The 22,212-nt window shown below is 39.9% G+C and overlaps 1 protein-coding gene across 4 annotated transcripts in view; it reads right to left on the reverse strand.

The window, feature by feature from the left end:
* The window catches only part of fcho2 (FCH and mu domain containing endocytic adaptor 2), a 208,967-nt gene that overhangs the window by 57,875 nt on the left and 128,880 nt on the right, over positions 1–22,212 (reverse strand). For all 4 annotated transcript variants that reach the window (XM_059974581.1, XM_059974579.1, XM_059974578.1 and 1 more), the window contains one exon: positions 7,407–7,536. In XM_059974581.1, the coding sequence (XP_059830564.1) occupies positions 7,407–7,536 (130 nt within the window). The remainder of the gene's footprint in view (positions 1–7,406; positions 7,537–22,212) is intronic.

The raw sequence follows: 22,212 nt of genomic DNA on the forward strand, positions 1-22,212 counted from the left end.
TGACCGGGAAGGATAATGTGTTTTTTTCCTCTCTGAACTCACAGAAGCGTTTCCCAAACGATGTTTGCATTGCGATGATTGCAGAATGTAAATACTCCGAAATTATCATGTCGTGACCTTGTTTGAACTCTCTCAAATTGGGGAAGTGAGACAAAGTGCCTTTCTGTAAATCTCTGGCAAGCACTGTCAACTTGCGCTCGAATGCCAAAACATCCTCCAACATGTGCAGGGCTGTGCGTCCTTTCCCCTGAAGAGCTGTGTTCAGCGTGTTCAGGTGCGCTGTCATGTCTACCATGAAGTGTAGCTTTTCCAGCCACTCTGGCTGTTCCAGCTCAGGAAAGGTGAGACCTTTGCTGCCCAGGAAAGTTTTCACTTCTTCCAGACACGCGACAAAGCGTTTCAGCACCTCCCCTTTGGACAGCCACCGGACTTTGTTGTGCAGCAGGAGATCAGAATATGCGCTTTCCATCTCGTCCAGTAACAAACGGAATTGACGGTGATTTAAACTTTTTGCCATTATTTTATTGACAATCTGAATGACAACATCCATTACTTCTGTGCATTCCGGAGGAAATGTTTGAGCGCACAGTGCCTCTTGGTGCAAGATGCAGTGAAAAGTCAGCAGCTTTCTGTCCAGCGACTTCTGCAGTAAAGCCACAAATCCCTTGTGCGTTCCCGTCATATTCGGAGCCCCATCAGTAGCTACTGACACCAGATGGGTGGTCTTTATTCCTTTGGCTCTTAAACAATTCAAGACAGCCTCACAGATGTCCTCCCCCCGTGTTTGGTCTTTTAGAGGTATCAACTCAATCAGTTCTTCCTGTGGCCCGGCAGAGTTTACATACCGGCAGAACAACGCTATTTGTTCAATATCACCTTTGTCTTTAGACTCGTCACAGGCAATCGAGTAGGCCACAGCTGAATTGATGTCTTTAATTTGCTGTCTTGTGATGTCTTCTGCCATTTTTATGGTTCTGTCTTTGACAGTCTTTGCAGAGAGGGGCATATCCCTGATTTTCTGCACAATTTCACTCTTGTTTTTAAAGTCCGTGAATAGATGTTCTGAAATCTTAATGAAAGATTCTTTTATATATTCACCATCTGTAAACTGCTTCCCGTGCCTGACTATTTCCTGAGCGGCAATATAACTGGCGTATGTCGTTGATTTTCCAGACTTCATCCATTTCTGGAAATGATTTTTGCTCAGATCAACCTTCCGCATCAGTTCCGAAACGGCTTTTTTTCTCTCATCTCCATCCGGATATTTTTGAGCAAAGGCTGCGTGTTTACTCTGGAAATGCCTTGCGACATTTGACTTTTTGTTGTTTGCTAGTTTCTCATTGCATATTAAGCATACCGGTAAACCAGTCTCGTCAACAGTGAAAGCAAATGAATCTGTCCACGTATCATTAAACGTTCTGTTTTCTTCAGTCACTTTTCTTTTTTTAGAATTCTCCATAGTTGGCTTACCTTGGATCGAAAAATTAAAGAAATCGCGCACTGGCGGGTGTCAGGTATTGGCAGTGGTGACGTATATTAATAGCGATAAAAACACGTTGTAGCGGTGTGCTCACGCAGTCAGTAAACTGCAGTCGAATAACTTTATTCGAACTAAACAGCCTTGCTTTTAAGCCTCCCTCAACCCAGCCCCCATGGACGCAGATGCTGCAAAAGACGCGTACTCACAAACCTCCGTAGGCTATCTCCCTTAGCCGGAATGCTGGCTAATTGTGAGCCGTTTCGGATGTGCCAGGAAATGTGTCGCCACACTTAGATTGTACAAGATCACCATAATCTTCAAATTTAGAATTACATTTCAAAAGCTAACAAACTAACATAAAATACATTTTAATTAAATACTGACCAATTATTTCCCAAAGCCACAGGGAGCCGCAGCACAGAGGTGAAAGAGCCACAAATGGCTCGGGAGCCGCAGGTTGCCGACCCCCGGCCTAAACTAATAACACAGACATAATTGTACTTTTCATGTCTTTATTGAACACATTGTTTAATCATTCACAGTTCGGGCTGGAATAAAGTATATGAACACTTTTATTTAATAACTGGTAGAACCTCTTTCGGCAGATTAACCTCCACCAAACGTTTCCTGTAGCTGCTGATCAGATTTACACAATGGCGAGGAGGAATTTTAGACCATTCCTCCATATAAAAGTGTTTCAGTTCATCAATATTTCTGGGATAATTTGCATGAACAGCCCTCTTCAGGTCATGCAACAGCATCTCAATTGGGTTAAGGTCTGGACTCTGACTTGGCCATTCCAAATCACAAATTTTCATCTTTTTTTTAAAACTATTCTGTTTTTGATTTACTCATGTTTTGGATCATTGTCTTATTGCATCATCCAACTTCTATTAATATTCAGGTGACAGACTGCTACCTTGATATTCTCCTGAAAAATATCTTGATACCGTTTTGAATTCATTGTTCCCTCAACAACTGCAAGTTGTCCAGGCCTTGAGGCAGCAAAGCAGCCCCAAACCATGATGCTCCTTCCACCATGCTTTACAATTAGGATGAGGTTTTGGTGTTGGTGTACAGTGCCCTTTTTCCTCCAAATATAGCTGTGTGCATTTCTGTCAAAAAGTTCAACTCTTGTCTCATCTTTCCACATAACATTGTTCCAGAAGTGCTGTGGAACATCCAGGTGGTCTTTTGCAAACTTGAAACATGCAGCAATGTTCTTTTTTTGGACAGTAGTAGGTTCCTCCATACTGTCCTTCCACGAACACCAATCTTGTTCACTGTTTTTCTTATACTGGACAAATTAGCAAAGACTTTAACAAGTTCTAGAGATTTCTGCAGGTTTTTTTGCTGTTGCCTTGGGTTCTTCTGTGCCTTCTTAAGCATTGCATGTTGTGTTCTTGGTGTGATCTTTGCAGGATGCCCACTACTAAGAAGAGTACTGAATTTCCTCCAATTGTTGACAATTTCTCTTACTGTGGATTGATGAACACTCAGATCTTTAGAAATGCTTTTGTAGCCTTTTCCAGCTTCATGTATCTTTACAATTCTTCTAAGGTCCTCTGAAGGTTGATTTGATCAAGGCAGGGTGCACATAAATAGACCTTTCTTGAGAAAAGCAGGCTCTGTCAGTAACCTGACTTTGTGTGTCTATTTTTAAAATAGGGCAGGGTACCTGTACAATCCAAGCCTCCAGCTTCAGCTCATTGATTGGAACACCTGACACCAAGTAGCTTTTGTAGATCGCTTTACCCCAGAGGTTCACATACTTTTTTGAACCTAGACTGTGATAGTTTAAATGGTGTACTCAGTATTGTCGAGAAAAAGTATGATCGTTTGTGTTATTACTCTAGGCCGATTGTGATTTAGATGAAGATCAAACCACATTTTATGAGTAATTAATTGCAAAGGGTTCACAAACTTTTTCTTGAAACTGTATGTTACTCTGGATTTCCAGCATCTGAGAATTTCTTCCATTTATCCTAAATATAATAATTCTCTTTGGAATTGTCCCAATATGATAATAGATTAAATCTTTGCCAGTATTTGACATGAAATAGAATTCTTTTGCGTTATTATCAAAGATTCAATATTTTCCCTTTATCACATTCCACCTTCCAAATTATCAAATCATAAACGCAACAGCAGATATTTGACCTTTATGATATTACATACTAAAATTATAACCTAAAGATACTCATTACTGATTAGACTGGCCTGCTTTGGCTTTAATTAAAATTTATGAACCTATGTTCTTGCATTTAAAAGAACTTATTTGGATTTACGTGAACTTTTCATGAGAATGTTTTAAAACAGTACAACGTAATTGGCATAACCAACCATGAGTGTTTCAATACATTCATCTTATGTATAAAGCATATGTAATTGTAGAAAATATAATGTTTGCATCTAGATTTATATCTGTTTACCTTAAAAAAACTACCATGGTTGGAAAGAACAAAAGGACCCTTCACAACTGAAAACAATAAAAAAAAAGCAAGAACTGGTTCAAGCCTTTCACCATGTACTGTACCTGCAGGTGTCTCACTGCGTTTCTCAAAGGAAGGAAGCTTTCCAATGAATACATCAACATCTAATATGATAAATGCACAAAGATATGGACAAAGACCATAAGATAATAAGCAGATATTTAAGGGTTGGCCTCATGCAGCACAGAGCTATAGCTTCTTAATTTTAATTACTCAAAATTCAAATGCCATATTTCTGTGGAATAAAACCAAGTAAACTTATCTTCTTAATGATAAGTTTATAAATCCTTTCTACTAGGATTTTTGTTCGATGTTAAAGTAATTTCTTTATTGTGCTATTGGTCTCCAGGCACAGTTATTTAACAGTGACCTACTCAGTAGGTTTTAAGTCTCCAATATGAAGTTCAAAACTTTTATATTTAAGGTAATGCTAAATTAATTTACTCTTAATATTAAATTTATAACATTCAAAAGTATAGCTTTATGAGTGAAGTTATTCTAGTAAAAATAAAAAAAATAAGAATCAGTGCAAATTTGCACAAGTAATTAACCCGTTTCAGTCCAGGGAAGAAAGTACACAGGATAAAAAGCTGGTCTGAAGATATTTTGCCATATAGTTTCATGCAAAACATACCAATAAGAACAACAGAGTTGGGAGTATTTGTAATCTATCATGCTCTTGAAACAGTTTCAACATTTATCATTTCTGATCTTCTACTTCATCACTATTGCAATATTACTTGAACCCTTATCATCCAGAAATCTACTGATCTTTATTTTAAATGAACTCAATTACTTAACTAATAAATAAAGACATTTCGTTTCATCTTAGTCCTAAACAGTCTACTCCTTATTTTCAAGCACCGTCTCCAGGTCCTAGATTTCTGAGTTAGGGAAAGTGTTCTCTGAGCACCTAGCCTTCAAGTTTCTTATAGATGGTCTCTTATTCTTCTAAACTCTAGGGAATACAGTTCCTGTCAACTCAATTTCTCCACATAAGGCAAACCTGCCAGCAGGTGAATGAGGTCACAGTGGTGGAAGCACTTTGGGGCCAGTGCCATAATTGCATTAGCTTTAAAATAGTTATGTAAAGGGACAGAACTGATCTACAGGTTCAATTTTGGCAAGGTAAAGCTTTTGGTATGCTGGCCTTTATAAATCAGAGCATTGAGTATAGGAGTTGGGATGTAATGTTAAAATTGTACAAGGCATTGGTAAGGCCAAATTTGGAGCATTGTGTATATAATGATATCAAAGATATCAACAAAATAGAGAGAGTACAGAGAAGATTTGCTAGAATGTTACCTGGGTTCAGCACCTAACTTACAGGGAAAGGTTGAACAAGTTAGGTCTTTATTCTTTGGAGAGTAGAAGGTTGAGGGGGGACAGATCGCGTTGACATGGATAGGTTTTTTCCATTGAGAATAGGGGCGATTCAAACAAGAAGACATGATTTGAGAGTTGGGGGCAAAAGTTTAAGAGTAACATGAGGGGGAATTTCTTTACTCAGAGAGTGGTAGCTGTGTGGAATGAGCTTCCAGTAGAAGTGGTAGAGGCAGGTTCGGTATTGTCATTTAAAGTAAAATTGGATAGGTATATGGATAGGAAAGGAATGGAGGGTTGTGGGATGAATGCGGGCCAGGTAACTGGATCCTTGACTTCCCCACTTGCAGACCACAGTCAGTATATATTGGCAACAATACCTCCTCCACAATCACCATCCGAACATGCAACACAAGGCTGTGTGCTTATCCCCCTGCTCTACTAGCTTCACACCAATGCTATATTCGAGTTCGCTGAAGACACCACTATTGTTGGCTGAATGAAAGGTATACAGAAGAGAAAATAAAAAATCTGGTTGAGTGGTGCTACAACAACAAACTGTCACTCAACTCTGATTATTAATTACAGGAAGAAGAAATAGGGGCTCCATGAGTCAGTGTATATTTGCAGATCAGTAACTTTAAATTCCTGGGTGTTATCAGAACAGAAGATTTGTCCTGAGACCAGAATGTAAATGCCATTTCAAAGAAAGCACAATAGTATCTCTACTTTATTAGAAGTTTGTGCAGATCTGGCATGTCATCTCCAATTATGACAAACTTTTATCAGTGCACAGTGGAGAGTATACTAACCGGTTGCTTCACTGCCTGGTATGGAAACACCAGTGCCTGAGAACAGAAAAGCCTACAACAAGTGGTGGATACAGCCCAGTTAATCACAGGAAAAACCCTCCCTGCCATTAAGCACATCTACAAACAGCATTGCCTCAAGAAAGAAGCAACCATCATCAAAGACCCCCAGATTCACGCCAGGTTCTTTTCTCGCTGCTACTACCAGGAACAGGAACAGTTATTTCCTTTCAACCATAAGGCTCCTGAATCAGTGTGGACATCTTCACTCACCACAACACTCAACTGATCATTGAATACAACCTTTGGACTCACTATCAAGGACTCTACAACTCATGTTCTCAGTATTTTTCTTTCTATTCATTTATTTTTACTTGTTTCTTTTTGTATTTGCACAATTTGTCAGTCATTGTTAATGTGTAGTTTTTCATTGGACTTCTTTATTCTACTGTGAATGCCTACAAGGAAATGAATCTCAAGGTAGTATTCGATAACACACACATACTTCGATAATAAATTTACTTTCAACTTTGAATTTAACATAACTGTTTGCTAGGGCTGTCAAACTTCAAGTATGTAGAGCACCTTCAAGGATAATTAAATATTGAAATTAAATGCTTATGTTGTCAACATGGCCCTCATCCCATAAATGGAAAAACAAAAAAGTAATGGTCGTTTACCTAAATCATTGCCAACAAGAAAGTACTTGCAGTATTTATTTTCATTCATTATCACATTGTGTCCATTATAGTTAACTGTCTAGCAATTTAGATACAAGTCCTTATGGCTCAATTACAGTAAATATATTCTGAGATGCAACATTGTGGCACCTTGCCAACTATTTGTCTAGTGAAAACTTACTCTACTCAGTCACAAAAACAGAATTGCTAGAACTCAGGCAGTCAAGAAAAATATTTGCAGAAAAAGTAACGTGTTAACTTTTCAGATCAGGAACTTTTCCTCAGAACTCAGATTCTTCTGTTATTTTCAAGAATTCAGGGTTTCCAACTGAATATTCAAACAGTCTCTGTCTATTCTTAAAATTTAATTGAAAAATATATTTTTTAGCTGTACCTCGAATTTTTTCAATTTTTGTAAAGGATTTTTGATCAGTATATTGCAGGTTACTAGTGCTTTAATTATATCACTCCCACAAGAAATTTTGATTGAAATATTCAATTACTGGCAATCTTCACAGCAAGTGAAACAAGAATAAATCCATTAGGTCAGCTTGTCTGTTGACTTATATAATACTGACAGCTAGAGGAACTTAAGCCACAATGACTTCTACTGTGGACCTACCAACTGTTGGTGTCGTCGTCGTACTTAAAGAAGCGGAGGACCCAATTGAGGATGAACTTTCAGCACGCGCCAGTGGGGCTGCAGGAGGTGGACTGGTCGTGGACAAAGATGTAGGACTAAATGATCTGGACTGAAAAGAAATAAAATTATGATTACAGTTTGCTCATACATATTTTTGTAGCTAAATATTATTAAAAGGCTTTATAACAATAAGACTAGACACCAACAAACAATCAGTGGTAAAATTATATTGGTATTCAACTGGAAAAATTCTGGCAGATGTTATTCGCATCTTGTAAAGTGTCAGAGCACAAACATTTTCAGATTTTGTAGGGTAAGATAAAGTAATGGTTGTTACAGAACTAGCTGGTAGCCAGAGTTCTGAAATACTGATCAGTGTGCACATGTATGAATCCTACCATAGCTGCTAGAGAAGTCAAAATGCAGTAACTAAATAAATCAAGAATTAAAAGTAAACTAGTCTCAGTGAGGGCAATCATGGATTTGCAGCATTCTTTGAAACCTATAATGTCAATAAGTAACCTTCAGGGAGGCAATATGGTACCTTTGCTTGAGATAGCTTATATTGGACTCTAAATCCACCAATGCAGTTAAATTGCTTCTTTAATAGAACACAGAAAGAACAGAACAGGACCAAGCCCTGTGGCCCACAATGTTGTGATAATAAAGCAGTATTCAAATGCCCAACTAAACAAATCCCTTCCTAGTCCATATCCTTTCAGATCCTGCACATTCTTGTGCTGATCTATGAGCCTTTTGAATGCTTCTATTGTATTCATCACCACCCCAAGCAGCACAATGAAGGCTCCCACAAGTCTCTATGTTAAAAAAAACTTGCCCTGTATATCTCCTTTGAACCTACCCACTCTCATCTTAAATACATGCCCTCTGGTATTAGTCATTTCAACCCAGGGAAAATATACTGGCTATACACACTAATAATCTTACAGACCTCCATCAGATATCCCCTCAGCTTTTGCCATTCCAAAGAGAACAACCCAAGTTTGTCTATCTTCTCCTTATAGCAGATGCCCACTAATCCAGGCAGCATCCTAGTAAACCTCTTGTGTACTTTTTCCAAAGTTTGACATTCTTCTTATTTGGAGGTGACCAGAACTGAATGCAATACTCCAGATGTGGCCTAGCTAGAGTTTTATACATCTGCAACATAAACTCCTCACTCTTGAAATCCTCAGTTGAGGCTAATAAGCCATATGCCTTCTTTACCACCCTATCAAACTGTGTAGCCATTTTCCTAATGGTATGGATGTGGACCCTAAGATCACTCTGCACATCAACATTGTTAAGGGTCTTGCTTTTGATCTCCCAAGATGTACTACTTCATATTTGGTCAGATTAAAATGCATCTGCTGTTTCTCTACCCATATCTGCAACTGTTTAACCATGTAGAATAATTTGCCAATCTTCTAAGCTACCTACAATATCACCAATCTTTGTAATGTCTGAAATCATATTAACCTCCCCACCTGTGTTTTCAACCAGGTCATATATATGTATGAGCAGAGTGTATGGCAATGGGCTCAAGATACAGCCCTGGAGGAGCACCATTGTTGAGGATAGAAACATAGAAACACAGAAAATAGGTGCAGTGGGCCATTCGAGCCTGCATCGCCATTCAGTATGATCATGGCTGATCATCCAACTCAGAACCCTGTACCTGCTTTCTCTCCATACCCCCGATCCCTTTAGCCACAAGGGCCATATCTAACTTCCTCTTAAATATATCCAATGAACTGGCCTCAACTGTTTCCTGTGGCAGAGAATTCCACAGATTCACCACTCTCTGTGAAGAAGTTTTTCCTCATCTCGGTCCTAAAAGGCTTCCCCTTTATCCTTAAACTATGACCCCTCGTTCTGGATTTCCCCAACATCGGAAACAACCTTCCTGCATCTAGCCTGTCCAATCCCTTTAGAATTTTATACATTTCAATAAGATCCCCCCTCAATCTTCTAAATTCCAGTGAGTATAAGCCTAGTCAATCCAGTCTTTCTTCATATGAAAGTCCTGCCATCCCAGGAATCAATCTGGTGAACCTTCTCTATACTCCCTCTATGGCAAGAATGTCTTTCCTCAGATTAGGGGACCAAAACTGCACACAATACTCTAGGTGCGGTCTCACCAAGTCCTTGTACAACTGCAGTAGAACCTCCCTGCTCTTGTACTCAAATCCTTTTGCTATGAATGCCAACATACCATTTGCAGATGATGGGAAGGGGGAGTGGTTGTGCATTCCTGATTATCTGAGGTCTGTTTGTTGGTGTTCAATACCTAGTTGCACAGTGATGTATTTAGACTGAGGAGTAGAAATTTGTTCACCAAGGTCAGTAGACAATAGTGTTGAGTGCCAAAATGAAATTCAGGAACAGCAGTCAGACTTCAGACATTACAAGGATTGGTGATATTGCAGATAGCTTAGAAGATTGGCAAATGATACAACATGATACTGTTTAATTCTGAAAATGGAGAGTTCTTTGGTACAGGCATGATGCTGGCTGGCTTGAAGCATGTGGAGATAGCAGCCTGGATGAGTTAAGTGTTGAAGGTGTCAGTGAGATGGTGTGCACACTCCTGTGATGCTGTCTGGCATGGCTGCCCTCATGGTAGTTGAGTTGTCCTTCTCACGTCAGTGGCTGCTCACAAGCTTGCATGGCCAGTGTTGCATTGCCTTGAACTGTGCATAGAAGCTGCTTAGAATGTCAGGGAGAGGGGTGTCACTGGTACAGTGGATGTTGTTTTTCCTTGCAGAGTTAGTAATGCCTTTGATGCTCAGCACATATGCTGGGGATTGTTATCAGATATTTCTCATTTTTTTTATGCATAGGCGATCTTTGCTGTCTTGATGCCCAAGATAAGATTTCTCCTGGCTGCTCTGAGAGCAGCTCTGTCACTGGACTTGAAGGCAGCATCCTGGCTTTTAGTAGGGAGCACACCGCTGCATTCAGCCAGGGCTTCTGATTGAGCTGTGAGATGACCATTCTTGATGTAGACAGTGACAGATGAGGCATATTTCTCGAGGTCTGTGACTTCTTTTTTCGTGGTGGCTTCCTTGAATATCTTCCTGTTAGTTATTCAAAACAGTACTGAAGCATACTGAACCATTAGGCCTAATTAGGCTTCATTAGCCCATGCAGTGATCTCCCTCTTGACTGGTATTTCCATTTTCAGCAGTGGTTGGCATGCTGGGATTAACATTATGGAGAAGTGGTCAGATAGGCCAAGATGATGGCATAGAATGTCTGTTTGTATAAACTTGGCCCAGTCTGTTTGTTCCCCTAGTGGCTCGTGTGATGTATTGGTGGAATTTTGATAAAATGGCATGCAGGTTAAGTCACCTGCAATTATGAAGACGAGCTGGATACCTGTTTTGTAGAGAGTTGATGATACAGTAAATCTCTCCCAGTGTCTTTCTGGTGTTCATATTTGGGGCAGCAGGAAATGGAGACAACAGTGATGAACAAAACAGTAACTCCCTAAGCAGGTAATGTGGTCAGCATTTAATTGTAAGATGTTCAACTGCCCCAGAACAGTGACTGCTAACTACAGATGTGTTTGTGCACAAACCTTTGTTAATGTACACACAAATTCCACCTCCTTTGGATTTCCGACATGGGCTCCTCGATGAGTGGAATAGTCATTGCATTGAGTTGAAATGCTGAATTGTGCATTTAGTTGTTTAAACACATTTAAGTGAAAACCAGAATGTAGCAATTTCTCATTCATTCTCAGCTTCAGTAAGTCTATTTTATTTTCTAGTGAGTTGATGTTGGCCAGGAAAAGTGATGGTGCTGCTGGTCTGGTTAGGCTAGCTCTCAGCCTTGCAGTGTTTCTGCTTCCTCTCGCACAGCCTGCATCTGCTTCTTCCTCGGTTAAGTCACCTAAGTAAAGTTGCTGTAGCTGGCTCTGCTGTCTATAGAATGCCTAGTCCATTGAACACTGCTACTAACTCTTCTGCTGGCTGGTAAAAGTAATTTTGTCTCAGAGTTCAGCGATGCTGTATTTGCATAGCTTTGGACAACTGAAATCCCTGACTAGAAACTTTGAAATACTATCGAAGAAGTTAAAGCTAGCACTGTTATTGGGAGCCAGAGTACCCAATGTGTCTCTGCATGCCACCATCTTGCAACACGTAAGAGCTCAAAGTCTGGTGCCAGGCAAATAACATTTTCATTAATGTAAATGGACAAAGAAAATGGTTACACGAGAAAATCTGCAGATGCTGGAAATTCAAGCCACACTCACAAAATGGTGGTGGCGGCAGCATCTATAGGGAGAAGTGCAGTCGACGTTTCAGGTCGAAACCATCATCAGGATTAATGGAAGAAAGAAATAGTAAAGAGATTTGAAAGTGGGAGGGGGAAGGGGAGAACCGAAATGACAGGAGGGGGAGAGATGAAGCTAAGAGCTGGGAAGTTGATTGGCAAAATGGATACAAGGCTGGAGAAGGGGGAGTATCATAGGACGGAAGGCCTTGGAAGAAAGGGGGAGGGGAGCACCAGAAAAAATGGTCATCAACTTTAGGAGAACTCACATCACTCACAGCCCCCTTTACATCAGCTGCACAGTAGTGGAAACTGCAAGCAGTTTCAAACTTCTGGGAATATATATTTCACACAATCCCTCATGGTCCCAGAACATATCCTTTAGAGTCAGGAAAGCTCAACAATTCCTCTTACAAGCTGCATCACTGCATGGGGTGGAAACTGTCTCAACAGGAAGGCTCTAAAAAAGGCAGTCAAAACTGCCCAATGCATCACTGGCACCAGCCTACCCACCATCAATAATGTATATACAGAAAGGTGCCAGAAAAGGGCCAGTAGAATCACAAAGGATTTCACCCATCATGCTCATGGACTCTTTGTCCCCCTCCCATCAGGGAGGTGGCTATGTAGCATCCACATCAGAACCACCAGAATGAAAAACATTTACTTTCCTCAAGCACTAAAGCATTTCAACACCTCCATCTACTAACTCCAATATTACTTCATTATTTCCTCTCAGTCACCAGACAATCCTGTGCCTCGTGTCACTTTATGGAGATACAATCAATCTATTTATATAAGCTCTTATGTATTTATACTTCTGTTTTTTTTAATTATTATGTCCTTTATCTTACTGTGTTTATTTTTAATGCTGCATTAGATCCAGAGTAATAATTATTTTGTTCTCCTTTACACTTGTATACTGAAAATACATTAAACAGTCTTGAATCTTAAATCAGAGGCCCCAGTACAGATCACAGCAGAACACACTAGTCACAGAGTTCCAGCCACAGTAAGTCCTATCAACTGCTATCCTCGATCTTGGTGGTCAAGCCAATTCTGAATCCAAACAGACAATTCATTAAGGATCCCACGCACCTTAATCTTTACGATGAGTCTCAAAGAAGGAACTCGTCAAATGCCTTACTAAAATCTTTGTAGAGAGCATCCTCAGCTCTACAATCAATTATCATCACCTCCTTGAATTAAGTTAATATGACACATTTTGCCCCATATAAAGCCATGCTGTCTGTTCCCAATTAGACCATGGCTTTCCAAACACTCATAAATCCTATCCTTACCGGTGATTTGAAACTCACTGGTCTATAGTTTGAAGGTACTTAAAGGAACATTGTTGGCAATGCTGTTATCCCATGAAAAGTAAACATTTCTGCAGATAAATCTCTGCTTTTGAATGGCTATTGTAGGTTACTATATTAACACACTTTGCATTGTTAGTGTTTTGTGTCAATAATGCCAAATACTTGGAACTGAAAAGTTATTTCAACATCCAGCTGGTGTATCACAAAAGGAGCAATAAATCCTGAAGGTTATGTCCAACATCCATGCCGCAGTCATGAAATTTTCTTTGTTTGTTATTCTGTTGTAGCATACAAAATACTGCAGCAATTCAAGTTGTTACTGGACACAAGGATTATTGAGTAATGATTAATCTCAAGACTGCACTGTGGAACTGCATATAGGCATGGAGTATGGAAAAAGTGAGAATGAAGATGCAACACAGAAAGCAAGATGGAAGTCAAGTGATATTTTCAAACAATGATTCAAATGCTTGGAATAAGTTAGTGCAGGGGTTCCCAACTGTTTTTATGTTATTGACCAATACCATTAAACAAGGGGTCCGTGAACTCCAGGTTGGGAAGCCCTGAGTTAGAGGGACCCTGTGGTATTTACAACAGCAGGTGTCAATATTTGTGGCAATTTGTTATGTGTTACCTTCATAAGGTGGTATTTGGCTAACATGTGTGGGGCAAAAGCAAATTAGTACAGTGTCTTTATTCTGTTTTGTCAAGAACAAATTTGAATGCAATGTCAATAACTGCAATTCCCAAGGTTGGTTGCTTACAGAAATCACTATAATCAACAGGAAGGAAGAAACTGGCGTGCTGCCTAATAGGCAATTGATGGGTGCAGATAAACTTGCATCACAAATATCACACCTCTTTTCAGGGAAATTTAATGGCGATATCATCATATCTATACACAGAAATGTCCTATTTTTTCCTATTGGCCCTCCACATCTTCCCTATCATTCAGATTATAATTTAGTCACAATTGCCATGTACAAATTAATATCTTTCTCCAATGATTATCAAAGGAATAAAAGAATTCATTGTCTTTTCTTTACTGTTTCTGAATCAATTATCTTGTAAATGACATTTACATTGTTATATTATCAATAGAAATATTCCAGTGTCTCAGAGTGTTGTGGGAAATGGGTTGGGTTGATGACTAGCAGCAAGATGCATGATTCTGCAAGAGAGCTGCCCTCTTTTGATTCCACTTCTTGATATTATTTGCAAATCTGAATCACATGAACTATATTTCTAAACAAATGACATAATTAGGGTACTGCATCCAACAATTTCCCAATGCTCCAAATCAATACACAATGTTTTCGTTCCTTCATGCTTCATTGTTTGAATTTGGGAAAAACAAGTAGTCTTTGTGAATACTGAGAATCTTTTATATTTGCCATCTTGTACTGACCTTCAATTTTAAGTGTTGTTTTAATGTTATTGGCTTTTTTCACAATTATATTTTGCTCTGAAGCTATGCTTCAATTTGGATTTCCATTATCCAATTTTAACAACTCTTGACACATTCCTGTACAATACCCTACAGCTGATTGAGCAAGCTCCATTTTATATTCCTTTGCACAATTTGTAAAGACTATACAAATCATATATTTTAGCATTTGTTTCAGCATTATTTTCCAAAAATTTTGTTCATCCATAGCTTGTACATTTAAGAACAAAGAAAACAGGAGCAAGAGAAGATAATTTGGTCTTTCAGGCCTTTTCCACTGTTCAATATGATGGTTGATCAACCACTTCAGTGTTCTTTTCACTCTTTCTCCCCATATCCCTTCACCTCTTCGACTGTTCAAAAAAATCACTACATCAACAGGAAGCATGAAGTTGGTTTTCTGCCTGCAATATAATTGATGGATGCAGATACTCAAGTATCACGATGACAAATAGAGAATTGTTTTATGTTCAACATGCTCAGAGTGAAGAAATTACTTGTCAGCTTAGTCCAAAATAACTTACCCTGTATATTAAAGCTGTAACTATTGCTTTTTTTTTTCCCTTAGTCTTTTGGGAAATTTATAGTTTCTGCTGGATTCCCTTCCCCACATTCTTGGATACTCCAGTAAATGGATTCAATTTTTCTTGATGCAGGAGTCCTGCAATCAGTCTACTATACAGTGCTGATAAAAAGTATTCACCCCCTTTGGAAGATTTCATGTTTTATTGTTTTACAACATTGAATCAATTTAGCTTTAATTTGGCTTTTTTTTGACACTGATGAACAGAAAAACACGTGTCAAAGTGAAAACAGATCTCTACAAAGTGATCTTAATTAATTGACTACATAAGTATTCACTCCCTTTAATATGACATGCCAAATTATCAACTGTGCAGACAATTGGTTTTAGAAGTCACACAATTAGTTAAATGGAGATCACAGTGTTCAGTCAAGGTGATTTAATTGATTATAGTAAAATACACCTGTATCTGGAAGATGCAGCTGCGGATGAGACAGTATCCTGGCAGAAAACTACATCATGAGGACAAAAGAACACTCCAAGCACCTCCACAAAAAGGTTATTGAAAAGCACAAGTCAGGAGATGGATACAAGAGAATTTCCAAGTGACTAAATATCGCTTGGAGTACAGTTAAATCAATCATCAAAAAAAAAGAAATAAGGCACAGCTGTAAATCTGCTTGGAGCAGGATGTCCTCAAAAAACTGAGTAACTGTGCAAGAAGGGGACTAGTGAGGGAGGCCACAAAGAGACCTATGATAACTCTGGCGGAGTTCCAAGTTTTAGTGGCTGAGATGGGAGAGACGACACATACAACAACAGTTGCCTGGGTGCTTCACTAGTTGCAGCTTTATGGTAGAGCTGCAGTGGCAAAGAGAAAACCACTGTTGAAAAAACTCACATGAAATCTCAGCTAGGCTTTCCCAGAAGGCACGTGGGAGACTCTGAAGTCAGGTGGAAGAAGGTTCGATTGTCTGATTAAGTGAAATTGAGCTTTTTGGCCATCAGTCTAAAATTGCAGTGTCTAGATGTGCAAAGCTGATAGAAGACCTATCCACACAGACTCAGGCTGTAATTGCTGCAAGGTGCATCAACTAAATACTGACTTGAAGAGGGTGAGTAATTATGCAATCAATTATTTTGTGTTTAATAACTGTAATAAATTTAGACTATTTTGTAGAAATTTGTTTTCACTTTGACATGAAAGAGTCCTTTCCTGTTGATCAGTGTCAAAAAAGCCAAATTAAATCCATTGTGTTGCAATGTTGTAAAACAATAGAACATGAAAACTTCCGGGAGGGTTAGGGGTGGAATACTTCTTATAGAAGCATAGAAACATAGAAAATAGGTGCAGGAGTAGGCCATTCGGCCCTTTGAGCCTGCACCGCCATTCAGTATGATCATGGCTGATCATCCAACTTAGAACCCTGTACCTGCTTTCTCTCCATACCCCCTGATCCCTTTAGCCACAAGGGCCATATCTAACTTCCTCTTAAATATAGCCAATGAACCGGCCTCAACTGTTTCCTGTGGCAGAGAATTCTACAGGTTCACCACTCTCTGTGTGAAGAAGTTTTTCCTTATCTTCCCCTTTATCCTTAAACTGTGACCCCTCGTTCTGGACTTCCCCAATATCAGAAACAATCTTCCTGCATCTAGCCTGTCCAATCCCTTTAGTATTTTATATGTTCAATAAGGCACTATACATTTGTTTTACTCCCTTTATGGCAAGAGCATCCTTCCTTATATGAGATCAAAACTAGTCAAATCTGCAGATGGTGTCACACAGAGGGCTTATACAGGTGCAGCATGAGATCTTTCTCCTGTTGTATTGAAATGAAGGGACAATAAACCACTTTCTACTTGCTTATTGCACCTTAATGTTTACTTCCAGTGACTGATATACAAAGAAGCCCAGGTCTCCTTACCCTTCCCTATTCTCAGATCAATCAACATTCAGATAATAAATTGCTTTTCTATTATTAGGAATCAAAGTGGATAAGATTTGCCCATCCATTCATCTTGCTTAAATCACAGTGAGGTCTCTTTGCATCCCCCTTGCAGCTAAAAAGTGAGCGGGGTCAGTCCGCTCATTTTGTGTGCCAAAGTTCCTGAGGTGACATCAGATTATTAGTGGGAGAGAGAGTCTAAGAAAATTGAGAAGGGGCAGTTGGCACAATTTGCATGCCGCAATTCCCAAGGAGATTGTGCATAATTAGATCTTGTCAAGGGGCAACAAAAAGAAGCTAGGTTTAAGTAGAGCAGAAATCATGTGAGTGGACCAGTGTTAAGAATGGGAGTTGAGGCTTTATCGAGGCTTCGGCGAGGTGTAGGCCATAAGTAGGAAATTTTTTTTGTTATTTATTGTTTCTATTTGCACATTTAGAACAGTGGGGATGACAGGCAGGTTAGTGGGATGCTCCTCTTGTGGGCTGTGGGGTGATCTCCAGTGTCCCTGCTGCATACAGCTGCAACTTCAAACTGTCTTAAGGAATTGGAACTTGAACAGGATGAACTTCAGATCATTCAAGAGGCTGGGGGTTTGAGAGAGAGGACACACAGGAAGGTTCTTGCACCAAAGGTTCAGGACACAGGTAACTGGGTGACCATTAGGAGGGGGAAGGGGATAGGTAGCCAGTGCAAGAGTACCCCTGTGACTATTCCCCTCAGTAACAGGTACCATTTCAGATACCTTTGGTGGGGGAGTGGAGATGATCTAGCACAGGAAAACTACAGCAGTTAAGTCTCTAGCACTGAGCCTGGCTCTACAGTTCAGAAAGAAAGGTGAGAGAAGAGGTGAGCTGTAGCAATAGGGAAATCATTGGTCGGGGAACAGAAATGAGGTTCTGTAGATGAGAACGAGATCCCTGTGTGGTATGTTGCCTCCCAAATGCTAGGGTCAGGCACACCTCTGACTGACTCTACAGCATTCTAAAGTGGGAAGGTGAGCAGCCAGCAGCTGTGGTCTACGTCTGTACCAATGACATGTGTAGGAGGGGTGACGAGATCCTGCAAAGTGAGTCCATGGAAAGTGATAAGTTGGTAAGTGATGGACAGGACCTCCAGGGTTGCTACCCAAGCCACTTGCTAATGAGGCCAGAAAAAGAAAGATCATATGGTTTTACACATGGCTAAGGAGATGGCACAGGAGGAGGAGTTTCAAATTTTTGGATCATTGGGTTCTCTTCAAGACGAGGTGGAACCTGTACAGAAGGGACGGTTTGCACCTAAACTGGGGGCTGATGGGGGAGGAACTAGAGTTGCAGGTGATGGGAACCAGAGTGCCAGAAAAGATAGTGGAGTGGCTGTGGAGAGAGATGTTGTTAAGCCTGCATAAAAGATCAGGAAACAAAAGGTTGAGCATGGTGGAGTAACATTCTCAGCTGTGTATATATCAATGCAAAGAGTAGGAAAGGCAGATGAGCTTAGGGCGTGGACCAACACATGGAATTATGATGTTGTAGCCATTGGTGAGACTAGGTTGTAGGAGGGATAGGAATAGCAGTTCAATGTTCCAGAGTTTAGAAGGGCCGAGATGGCCTGTTTCCATGCTGTAATTGGTATATGGTTATATATGGTTATCTGGTTCTTTTGTTTTAGACCTGATGAGTGGGAGGGATTAAAGAAGGAGGCGTGACATCACCAGTCAGGAAAATGTAAACAGCAGTGCTCAGTCAGGAGAGACTGGATAGCTTGTCTAACGAGGCTTCTAGGTAGAAATGAGGAATAAAAAAGGTATGACTGTGTTAATAGGATTACATTAAAGACCCAACAGCTTGCGGGATTTAGAGGAGCAAATTTGTAGCGAGATCTCAGACTGTTGCAAGAAACATAAGGTTGTGATAGTAAACACGAGGAAATCTACAGATGCTGGAAATTCAAATAACACACACAAAATGCTGGTGAAACACAGCAGGCCAGGCAGCATCTATAGGGAGAAGCGCTGTCAACGTTTCGGGCCGAGACCCTTCATCAGGACTAACTGAAAGATACTAAGAGAAACGTCGACAGTGCTTCTCCCTATAGATGCTGCCTGGCCTGCTGTGTTCCACCAGGTTGTGACAGCAGGTGATTTTAACTTTCCACATACAGTATTGACTGGGACTCCCATACTGTAAAACAGATGGATTGGAAATAGTTTGTCAAATGTGTTCATTTTTGAAAGTTTCTTCAATCAGTACAAAGAAGTACTAACTAGAGAGAATGCAATATTAGATCTCTTATTAGGGAATGTGACAGAAGTTTGTGTAGGAGGAACACTTTGCAGTTAGTGATCCTTCGTTTCAAGGATTTGTGTTGAAATTGTATAAAATGCTGGTGAGGCCTAATTTGGAGTGTTGTGTGCAGTTTGGTCACCTGACTACAAGAAAGACATAAATGAGATTGAAAGAATACAGAGAAAGTTTATAAGGATGTTGATGGGTCTTGAGGACCTGAGTTATAGGGGAAGATTGAATAGGTTAGAACTTTTTTTCCCTGGAACGTCGAAGATTGAGGGGAAACGTGATAGTGGTATACAGAATTATGAGGGATATAAATAAGGTAAATGCAAGCAGGGTTTTCCCACTGAGGTTGGGTGAGACCATAACTAGAGGTCATGGATTAAGGGTGAAAGGTGAAATGTTAAGGAGAACATGACGGGGAACTTCTTCACTCAGAGGATGATGAGTGTATAGAATGGGCTGTTAGTGCAAGTGGTGGATGTAGGGTTGATTTCAACGTTTAAGAAAAATATGGATAGGTACATGGATGGGAGGGGTATGGCTTGCTGTGGTCTGGGTGCAGATTGATGGGACTAGGCAGATTAATGGTTTGGCACAGACTAGATGGGTTGAAGGTCCTGCTTCTGTGCTGTAGAGTTCTATAACTCTAACATTACTGTCCACTTTTAACGTACTCTGTTAATTCCCTCAGGCATGTATTTTGTGAATGGTTAGGGAATAGCACCGATCACTGGGCAATTCACTGCCCTCTTAGAAAAAGTCACATTTATTCCTGCTCTGTTTACTGTTTACCAATGAATTCTCAAACCATGCTGAAAAACTAATCTCAATCCCATGTGCACCAAATTCTTATGTAGGACCTATTGTAGCAGTGTGCTACACGCAGCGCTAAAACAACGACACGGAGTCGGTAAACTGCAGTTAAAGAAGATTTTACTCGAACTTCACAGCCTTGCTTTAAAGCCTCCTTCATCCCGCCCTCCCCGGGCGCGGATGCTGTAGGGGGCATGTACTCACAATCCCCTGCAGGCTTTTCCCTTTGTTGGTGAAGCAGACCTGGCGCCCTTTTGGGACTGGCCTTTGTGCCGGCGCACTGGCTAATTGTGAGCCGGTTCGAGTGCGCTAGTAAGTGGGTCGCCACACTACCATAATTTCTGGAACACACCATATCCACTAGTCTCCCTTATCTATTCCAGTAGTTACAGTACTGTGCACAAGTCTTAGGCACCCTAGATTTTTTATATGGTTTCAGATGGTATGACCTACGCAGAGCCCTGATCTCAACATATTGAGGCTGTCTGGGATTAGCTGGAAAGACAGAAGCAAGCAAGACACTCAAAGTCTGCAGAAGAACCGTGGTAAGTTCTCCAAGATGCTGGAAGCAACCTACCAGCTGATTTTCTCATAAAACTGCATGACAGTGTACCTTAGAGAATTGATGCGCTTTTAAAGGCAATGTGCTGTCACAACAAATATTTTTTTGATTTAGTTTGTGCTTTACTGCTTTATGCACATAGTAGTTCATTTTTGATACTTTTAATTTCATAATTTCTGAAAGCATCTACACTTTACAGAATTTTTTTAACACATACCTGCAACTTTTGCACAGGACTGTTTTACTTAAACTATCCCAATAGATTTAGTAAGCATGTTTTTCCTTTCATAAATTCTTGCTGACAATAAAATTTCAAAGTAAACAGAATACCAAATGTTCTGAGACAATAACATTGCAGATAGGAATTGGCTTGGAGGAAGGCTTCAGAGGGTGATAGCGAAAGGTTGCTTTTTCAGATTGTGACCAGTCATGTGCCACAAAGGTTGGTTTTGGGTACACAGTTGTCCATCATCTATAATAATGACTTGGATGAGAATGTAGTTGGCATAAATATAAAGATTGTGAATAACATCAAAATTAGTGGTATAGTGAAGGTTATTTAAGGTGACAACAGGATCAAGTATAAAATTTTACAAATTGGGGAATTAAAATAGTCAGGGCTTACATAGTAAATAGGTTTTTGGAGAGCATTGTCGAACAGAGACTGAAGGATACAAGTACAGAGTTCCCTGAAAGTGTCAACACAGGTAACAGGGTGGTAAAGAAATAGAAAAGACACGTTAGTAGGTTAATTGGAACACGGGTGTAATTGGGTGGCGCAGGCTCAATGAGCCAATAAGGGCCTGTTCCCATGCTGCATCCCTAAATAAAATCAAATTAAAAGGACACTTGGTGCACTAGCCTATATTAATCAGAACACTAAGTACCAGATTTGGGGTGCCATGTGATTTTGTGTGCAGTTTTGATTGTTTAGCCATGGGAAGGATGTATAGAAAAAACTTCAAGAGGGTATAACTGAGACTGCAGGGATTTAGTTATAAGGAAATAATGGACACTGGGTTTTTTCCCTCTGGAGTACAAGACTTTTTTCCTCTGGATATAAGAGGCTTATAGAGGTATATAAAATCATGAGGGGCATCGATAGGGTGATGGATCACATTCTTTTACCAAGGGCAGGGGAATCTAAAATTACAGGACAAAGATTTTATGTGTAAGGGCAATCATTTAAATGGACATGAAGGACAACCTTTTTATACAGAGGGTGTAGCATCTGTGGAGCGAGATTCCAGACAAAGTTGTAAAGACTGGTACAATTATAATGTTTAAAAGACATAAAGACATGTATATGAATAGGAAAACTTTAGATGGAAGTGGGCCAAACACACAGAAATAGAACTGACTTAGGTAAGCAACTTAGTTGGCTTTACAAGTTAGGCTAAGGGCCTGTTATCATGATTTATAACTCTGACTTTGTGAATGGTAGCCCTAGCAACGTTACCTCTTATTAATCCTTTCTAAGTGCTATCTTAGCCCATTTAAAGTTAGAAACCTACTGTGTGCTTTGAAATTTTTCTAAATTACTTCTACAGTTCAATTTCATTTGCCTCTGCATGATTTTTGATATACACTGCAATGTGTTCTTTTCTGTCTTTT

Source organism: Hypanus sabinus, chromosome 7 (assembly GCF_030144855.1).
Source record: "Hypanus sabinus isolate sHypSab1 chromosome 7, sHypSab1.hap1, whole genome shotgun sequence".
NCBI lineage: Eukaryota > Metazoa > Chordata > Chondrichthyes > Myliobatiformes > Dasyatidae > Hypanus > Hypanus sabinus.